At 34.7% G+C, this 9,170-nt stretch overlaps 1 protein-coding gene across 1 annotated transcript in view; it reads left to right on the forward strand.

Moving 5' to 3' along the window:
* oxct1a (3-oxoacid CoA transferase 1a) overlaps positions 1-6,184 on the forward strand; it is a 44,986-nt gene extending 38,802 nt beyond the window's left edge. Inside the window, exons 16-17 of the mRNA XM_032579737.1 lie at positions 5,134-5,235; positions 5,642-6,184. Of these exons, the coding sequence (XP_032435628.1) occupies positions 5,134-5,235; positions 5,642-5,677 (138 nt within the window). The 3' untranslated portion in view covers positions 5,678-6,184. The remainder of the gene's footprint in view (positions 1-5,133; positions 5,236-5,641) is intronic.
* Positions 6,185-9,170: the final 2,986 nt, after the last annotated feature.

The raw sequence follows: 9,170 nt of genomic DNA on the forward strand, positions 1-9,170 counted from the left end.
CTTACAGTGCTAAAAGTATGAACTATTTTCTACGTTGATTCCGGTTCATTTAGCCTCCTGTAATTTATTTCCAATAAAACCCATTAAAGTTTCTGGTCGTGATGTGATGATATACAAGGAAGTACATATATTTGCAAAGCACTGTATTTACTGACACATTCACTTTTTCTGTCGTAGAGCATGTTCAGAGTGTTGATTTTTATTTAGCCAATCAGTGAAACAATTTTGTTCCAGTAATAACTCTTATTGCTCAGTTATGTAGGGGGGAAACAAACCTGATTAATCAAGTTCCAGTCAAAATTGTTAAATAATAAACATAAAAGAACATAGAAGTTGGTTGCTCAAGTCTGTGCTATGAACCATTTTGCACCCATTTTCAATGAAGGAGCCTTCCAGTAACTTGTAGTCTGAAAAACAAACTTTTTTGTCTAACGTCATGAGAACTTTCTACTTCACTTTAAGAGACTATATCCCTGGTAACAGTTATATGGAAAAAAATATTCAACAAGAAAAGCTTTTCTTGTTAAATATTTATAGCTATATTTTATATAAATATATCTGAGGCAGATTTTGTTTAAACTTAACTTTTTTAATAAAAGTTATTTAAATTTAGGAGGGCCTGACATTAAACCTTAACTGCATAATAATGATTGGTCAGCATGCCTTTTTTATTCACATTTAATAACTCATCTGAGAGTAATGTGGATTAACAGGAAAATAAACTTGGAAAACTGCTCAACCTATTACTGGGATTAAGTAGCAGCTAGAAGTCAAAGTATTTCATTTCTTGCAGTGTAAACATTTTCAAGTTATTCCTCTAAAAGCAACAAAATGAAAAGAAGTGTTCATGTCACTTATGAGAAGTTGTTTTTTATGTATAGTCTCAGTGGTGGAAGTCTTAACTTTGAAAGTGAAGCAATAACTTTGCTCTGCTTCCATCATGAAAACATAGAAGAGGGAAGCTGCTTTATTAGCCCATTAAGAAATTTTATCAATATAAAAAGCTGTTTAAAATGCTATCAGAAGAATAGTTATTCCCCCTTTTATTGCTTCAATATTGACATTATGTGATTGTTTTTAACAAATTGCTTCCATGACAACATCCGAAGACTTGGAGTAAGTTTTCAGCCAGTGTTTTTTCATAAGACTTCCCACCAATTAACGTCTGTTATTTAGTTGTTTGTTGTCAGAATAATACAGTGTTGCAGTTATTTCCACTGTGATAACAAATAACTCTGGTTACGACTGCCTGTGGGCTCAGGAAATTATTGTTATGGTAATACCAGTAGTGAATCATTAGCTTCATATTAAGCACCCTAAATCTAGTTTTCAGCAGGTGATACAGTCAACATTATTACAAAGGTCGGAAAAATACAGAATTTGATAAAAGCACATTCCAGGTCTGGATAAAGTAACAATGTTTAAAACAGGGGTGTCCAAACTGCGGGCCGCAGTTGGCCCGCTGTCCATTTTTATTTGACCCACAAGAAATTTTAGAGATAGAATAGAATATGGCCCACACTTCAACTTTTGCTTGAGTGTATTGCACTTCTTAGTTTTAACACCAGGGGAAGCTACTGTAAATCAAGGCATTTGCTCCACCAAAAAGGACAATCACAGAAGAAATTTACCCCAAGTTACTATGAAAGCATTTTGTAAGTGGCCCAGCCCCTTCTATATTTTTATGTATGTGGCCCTCAGTGAAAAAAGTTTGGACACCCCTGGTTTAAAACATCTTCCATCCATTCACCCATCCATCACTTCTTTGATCCGTTTTTTCTATTCATCTGTCTATCACTTCTTTAATCTGTTTGTCTGTAAATCTACCACTTCTCTGGTCTGTTCATCCATCCATACATACATAGCATCTCTGGTCCATCTGTCCATCCCTTCGTTGGTGGGACTGTCATCTATCCATCTGTCCAAACCTTCTTTGCTTCACACGTCACTCCAACCTTCATTAATCTACGCAGCATTCTTTCTTCTTCCTTCCTTTGTTTTTCTTCCTTGCTTCAGCTTGACAAGTGGCCTAAAATGAATAACAAGTTAATGTGTGTTTGCAAAAGTATTGATTTTAACTTGAAAAATGGTAATAGTTGCATGTTAATTTATTTTTTAACAAATGGTTTTTCTAAATAAGGACAGAAAAAAGGGTCATTTTTGGATATGCCTGCAGACACATGAACAGACGGTGACATGCGCAACATATTCTCTCAAACACATTGTCCTTGTTGGCTCTTGATAACCTGCAGGGATGGTAAATTGAGTGTTGTCCTAAATAGTTAGTGTTTTGATTTGTAGACTCAGGGTGGTGGTAAACCTGTTGCCTCAGGCTGTTTCTGCTGCTCTTCTCTATGGATGAATCATCTAATGTTCCCATTTTTCTTTTTTTAACCACACATGCTGTTTAATTGCTTATTTACGGTACTTCTAATGGTTTTATTGTATGTACTTTAACATACTGCGAGAGAGAAAATCAGAGCACCGCTGAAGCCCATTTTCAGCTTTGGAGTCCCCTCCTATCTCTTAATAGTTAAAATTACTTTTTGTTTTGTTCAGAAAAAAAAGCATTTGTCTAAATCAATTTTAATGTCTTTAGAATAATTCAGTCATAATAGTTCCAGAAAAATGTCACCTTGTCATTTTGCATAATGACAGTAACACCAATGACAGCAATTATAACTGCAGAAGCCAAATTGAAATTCTTTTATAGCCCCACGTTGAGCTTTTTTGTAAACACATTTCCAAATTTGCTAATCGCATTTGCTGAAATGCGTGGTAGAAATAAACTTTGACTTAATTGCTCCTGTTGCTTCAATTACATACTAACATCTTGTTTCCTACAAACATTACGCTTTCTATTTTTAATTGACATTCAGCCCACTTCCAGCCAGACGGCACATCACGTCGTCTACCAGCCTCTTCATTAATAACTTTCATCAGTCTGGTTAATGATGATGGGGGATTTGAAGACTGTGAAGAAAGGTGACCCAAAGTTTTCAAAACAAGGAGATACTTTGCAAATGGAGCACAATTTAAACAAAGTGTGATTATTAGAGATGAGGACAGGAGATAATGTACTGACCTACACTGCCATGTGTCGTACATTTTATAGCAGAGTTGAAGCTTACTTTCACTGACTTATGACTACACTTCCCACAACACCACACTGTTGTTGTATTTTTAACCCACAGCTCTGGCATATTTTGATAAACCTTTTAATCCCTTTTAATCACTTGTGACAGAGTGTCACAATTAGAGATGCATGTCGTTGTCTGCGTTACCCATAGACCCTAGGTCCTCATGACATTCCATCTGTCTCGCTATATTGAAGTGAGATATCTGCCTCCTGCCCTGTCAGTGTGTGGAGTTCTAATGAGCTGAGAGTCCTGACAGGCTTTACATGGCCGTGGCTGAGGCTTAGCCTGCCAGTCCCTGTAGAAAAAGGTATCAGGCCCCGGCTCTGAAGAGTTTGCCTGAACTGTCCTTAAACTAATTTTGTATTGTTTACCAGAGGAGGGAAACTGGCATTTCTCTTGATTCACTTTTATGCATGTTTTTTATGAAGTGGATAGTACGCATGGGGCATGGGCCTGTCTAATCTCCTCACTATACAACTTTTGAATACGACAATGGTTTCACAGCACATTTTATAAACAAAAATGTATGACTTGGACTTACTGGTTTCATTTAAAAAGGAGAAAAAAACAATGACACCTACTGCTACGGCTTGGTTGTAAAACTGTCAGCACATTATTTTTCATGTATCGACAGAAATATCGAAGCGTCCTTAAATAAAGTTGTGGTTTCAAATGTTTTTCGTGCAAAATATTACCTGTTTGCCATTGTGGTTTATCTGGCAATGATATTAAGACAAATATTTGCTGGTTAATTAATCAGACTATCTGCATAAGCAGAAACTACAGTCTTCTCTAACTGTGTGCCTGGAATAGTCTTATATATTTAGATATATGTATATATTATAATATATTATAATATATTTTAGCAAACCAAGACACTCTGACTGTTTTTTCCACAGTACCAGTCCATATTTCAATCACAAGGACTTTCAAGACACCTCAATAATTTAGCTGTAAAACTGTTTTTGAGGACACTGTCACACCACTGAATTTCTGTCAGTCAGTCTGCAGTTCATTTATCCGTAGTGCTTATTATATCCTTTTTTTGTCCCCAGTAAGTAATCAAATATTCATTCAAGGTATTCTCATTAAAAAGTTATTGTTGCACATCACATCCTCTGCTTACAGCTGTATACAGTGACAAACTCCCTGATGTTTCAGATACTTTGTCATCATTCTTTTAAGGAGGTACAGTACCTTTAAAGTGTGAAGCATCTTTTAATTTCTTGAAGTAACTCTTAAGTTTTCTAGCATTTGCCAAATAAAAATTATTTTATTATTTCCATTCAACCTAAAACAAATCTAGGTTTCTTTTCATTGAATGTAAACCATGTGATCTCTTACATCATCTGCCACAAATACCAACATCTCATTAATGAAAATGAAAGAAATAAAATGCTGGTTCTTATTATTTTCTTCTTTTTTTTTGCTTGAAAGGTCATGTAACATTTGTAACTGAACAAATTTTATTTAGCTGCACTGCAGTCCAAAATGGCTCTTAAGACTAAAAAGGTTGCAGACCCCTGGTCAAAAAAATTTACTACTACCCCTCATTACTTAGAATTAATGCTAAATTTGAGAATGTTGAATCTATTACCCAAAATGAATTAAATAGATTTTTTGTCATGCTCAAACTATCAGAAGTACTACAACAATTACAGTGTAACTGTTCACTGGTTTGTAGGGGTCCGGATTCAGTGAGTCAAGGGCTCCTCTTTGCCTCTTCTGTATGTGTCAACAATAATTGCAGCTTTTTTGTCATCTCCTGTGTGGATGACACTAAAGTGCTACTTTGGCCTCATGCCCAAACTGCTGCTTTTTGATTTTTTTAAAGTGTGGCCTCATTGTACAGTTTATGTCTGCTTAATATTTCAGTTCCTGAAATTGTCTCTCTCTGTACCTCACTTTAGTCCCGGCATCAACCATCGTCTTTCTACTCATTTTTCTTCTTTTTTTTATCCTCACATTTTTCAACCATCTGTCTCTTTACCAGGCTGTGTTTGATGTGGATAAGACAAAAGGTCTGACTCTGATTGAAATATGGGAGGGACTGAATCCTGAGGACATCAAGGCATGTACCGGCACAGATTTTGAGGTGAGCGCCATAACCGTTCCGTTATCGGCTTCCCATTTTAGATTGTGTTTAAAGCCTCAAAATGAATTTATCTTTTATTGCTGCTAGGTATTATCAGACTGAAATTATTTTGAGTATATTTATGAAAGATGTTCAAACATTAATATGTTAAGAAATTAGCATTCTTAAAATCAACTGTAGCAGAAATATTAGTAATCCTGCTGTTAAAGCACAGCTTCTCTACAATGTTGAGGGTCCTAAGTCCTCTCTAAAGTTAGACTGGTGTGCTCCCACAGTATGCAAGGTAATCCAAACTTGTATGGATAATCAGATCCTCGGGCTTGACAGTAAATGTCAATTTGTTTGAATATTTTTTACACATCTTCACCAAATATCAATAAGCATTTCTCTTTGTGTTCCTCTCCAGGTGTCTTCCAACCTGAGGCCTATGCAGCAGATTTAAAAGCGTTTCAAGGTGTTTTGATGTTTTTTGGCTTGTTAGTTACTCTGTGCTAAGAAACTGCCAATAACAGAGGACGCTCTGTGTCAAATAAGGTTACAAAACATATATCTGGTTCAGTTATCTGGCAATGACTGTTCAAATATCAGGAATTACTCAGCATCACTGACCAAGGAGTAGGACTCAACTGGAGTCATTGTGCATGATTCTTATGGTGTGATGTGGATATTTCACTGTTGGGTTTATAATTACATGTGTGCAGCTGTAGCCAAAATGTTCCTTTAAAATGTTCTTGAAATAATTTGTAAGAAGAAACAACCATTACTACCTTTTAACAATTAAATTCAGTTACACATTCTGTAAGATTAAAACCTGATTATACCGTAAAAATATAAAAAATGCAATACAAAACGGTTTCAGATTGTATGATTGTAGATCTGTAAAGTTGTCTATTATGGATATAAGTATGCGTCACCAGAATTTGAAATAAAAATGCCCCTGAAATTTTAATGTTGTATATTTGTGCTTACCTTTTCAGTGTTAAACTATATTTAGAATACACGTTTAACCTAAAAAGAAAATGTTCATTATTTCTACCAAAACTGTAAATACATTTTCTGAGAGTTTTACATTGTTAGGTTATGAAGGAGCAACAGAAAGTAAGTAATATAATACACCATATCAATACATACAAGTGTAATTTTGGGAAACGAATACAGAGCTTTAAAGTTCATACTTCAAAGCAGAATTTACCTTAAATAAAAGTTACCCGGTCATTTCCACGTGGATGGATGGTGTTTCAGTTCGAGGCAGAAAACTTGCACTTTGTCCTTTTTCTCTCTGACGTCACTTCTTACTAAACTTGGGTATTTTGGACAATGTTAAGTTGGATAACTGGCTGACTGGACCTCATCATCCTGACTTAAAAAAACTAATATGCTAACCCACCCCTGGAAAGTTTAGCTAACTACATTAGCGTTAGGATCTTCTGCAAAATTATTACTTTAATAAGACTGCCTGTCTGTTTTTTTTTTCAACTCACCTAAAGCAACATACAAACAACCCAGAAAGTCGTCACTCATCAGTTCTCCAAAGAGATGCTAGACTTGGCGCAAGTGGTATAGAAAATAAAAGCACTAAACTCACCGTTGAGTTGGCGTTCATTCAAAATTCGGTGACATGGCCATGAATTTAGAAAAATTCTCATACATATATAAGCTGATTTATTTTTTTTAACACTGAAAAGTTAAACTGAAAAACAGATATTGAAAATATGTTCACTTTGAAATAGAAATGTGAATTTTTAACTTGAAGTGAAAATAAATCAAAACTCAACCATGTAGAAATAATGAAAATTATTATTTTTTTCTAGATTAAAAATGTATTTTGACTGACACTGAAACACTGAAAAAGTAAGCACAAATATGTAACATTAAAATTTCAGGGGCATTTTCAATTCAAATCCTGGTGACACATATTTACTTCCACAGTCTTAATCAATTAACAAAAGCTTTTCATATTATTCATTCGCTGATTGAGCCCACCTTTTTACTATCCATCTGGAAAATGAAGGATATATCATAAAGTGAGTCTAATCGAGACATATTTGTAATAATCACCTCAAAAATGGAAGGGAATTGTCTATTTGGTGTGTAACTCATGCATTTCAAATTAAAAATAAGCCTTTTTTTTTTTTTTTTTTTTACAGATATCTATACAATAAATGAAATGAAGCCTGTTGTGCAGAGTAATGTAAATGAATTAGTCTCTTTTAATATGTTTTTATATTTTCTAAAAGTGAAAAAACAGCAAGACGTAGATGAGACAGAAAGGAAACGGCACACAGGTTGGCTCTTTCTCCATCAACATGTTGTTCTTGATGTGATTTCTCTACTCAACCAAAGATGCACAGCAATTACCTGAGGGGGCTTACATAACCGCAGAGTTAAGCCAGTGGGTTTTTTGAGCTTCAGGAGGATCAACCAGGTTGGATCATCAAGCAGAAAAATGGAAGAAAGTGACAGGGACTCCTGCTACCGGCTGTTGATGGTAATCCAGCACATCTGTATGAGTCAAACTTAAGTGGTTCCCCATAACGCTGCATTTTGTAACTCGTTTCTCATAGTGGGTAAATGGATTTCAGAAATATGGCTGGATTTAGCTGAAACAAATGTCACTGAACAGCAAAAGTAAACAAGCTTATCTTTTTACAGTGATTCATCTGAAATGGGTTTAGTTAGGTAGGAATTCCACGCTGAACAGAAATGACTTTCAGGGGAGGGGCTTGCTTTTTTCAAAATGTATTTGTTGCAACAAATGTTAGAACTGAAGAATTTTTGCTATTTATATTTAAAGTAAAAGGCTAAGCATAACCGTTGTGACAAAATACAAAGACGAATGTGTAAAACATTTGGTGTCAAGATATACACAGCTGGTTGAAAGCAAAAAAAATTGTATACTGTATATAGAGTATTTACATTATTGTTGTATTCCCAAGCATAATGTATTATGCATTTAAGTATAATGTAGCCATACGAGAGATTTTAATAGATTTATTCTGACATGTTAGCACACTTATCAAAAATTGCTTTAACACCAACAATTACAGAGCCAAGATAGTCGCCTGATTTAGTCGTGGGATGTGTTGGTGTTGCAGTTTGCATATGAAAAGGATTCAGGTCTATGTTCTCAATCCTTATACCACTGTGACCTATTTTTGTGAATGACTCATGTGAAGGTGCCTTGCCAGCTGATTTTCATCACAGATTATGTCAGATGCTTAATTCTAAATTGCCTACCATTGGAGGTCTTAGAGGGAATATGAATGCATTTAAATGAACACCCCTAATCTCTTATGAATACGTACAGGAAATTCACAAATGTTTCTTCTTCAGGGAAAAACTGAAGTGTCAACTTTAGAGATGTTTGATTCTAAAAATTTATTATGTTGCTACTCTTAGAAAAAGTCTGTTTAAAGCTACCAACCAAGACTTTTCAATAAAAACAAACAGCGTGTTTATTTTCTGTTAGCAGTCATTTTAATCTTTCATAGCACCAGTAATGCATTCCTGTCATAAGATTCAATCCATATAACACAGTTTAATACGACAAATAAAAAAAGAAATTTTAATGAATAAATGTCAATTAAATGAAATTTACTAGAGTGTATCTACATAGAATGTGTTCCTTTTGCATGAATTATTGCAATACTTGACAACTTTTCCCCCATATTTTGAACCTTGATTTCCAAATGAAAGAAAAAACTTAAATTCATCTATAAAGGGCTTTAAACAACCAAGTACCAGAAAAGTAATTTGGGGTTTTCAAAAGATGTAAGCCATAATAATGACAACTAACAAAAAATAAATATTTTTATATGCTATATTGCCAAAAGTAGTTGCTCATCTCCCTTCACACATGAACTTGAGTGACAGCCCATTCTTAATCCTTAGCGTTAGTATGAAGGTAGGTTTTCCACAATCTTTAAGACTGCATT

This window comes from Xiphophorus hellerii, chromosome 12 (genome assembly GCF_003331165.1).
Source record: "Xiphophorus hellerii strain 12219 chromosome 12, Xiphophorus_hellerii-4.1, whole genome shotgun sequence".
Taxonomy (NCBI): domain Eukaryota; kingdom Metazoa; phylum Chordata; class Actinopteri; order Cyprinodontiformes; family Poeciliidae; genus Xiphophorus; species Xiphophorus hellerii.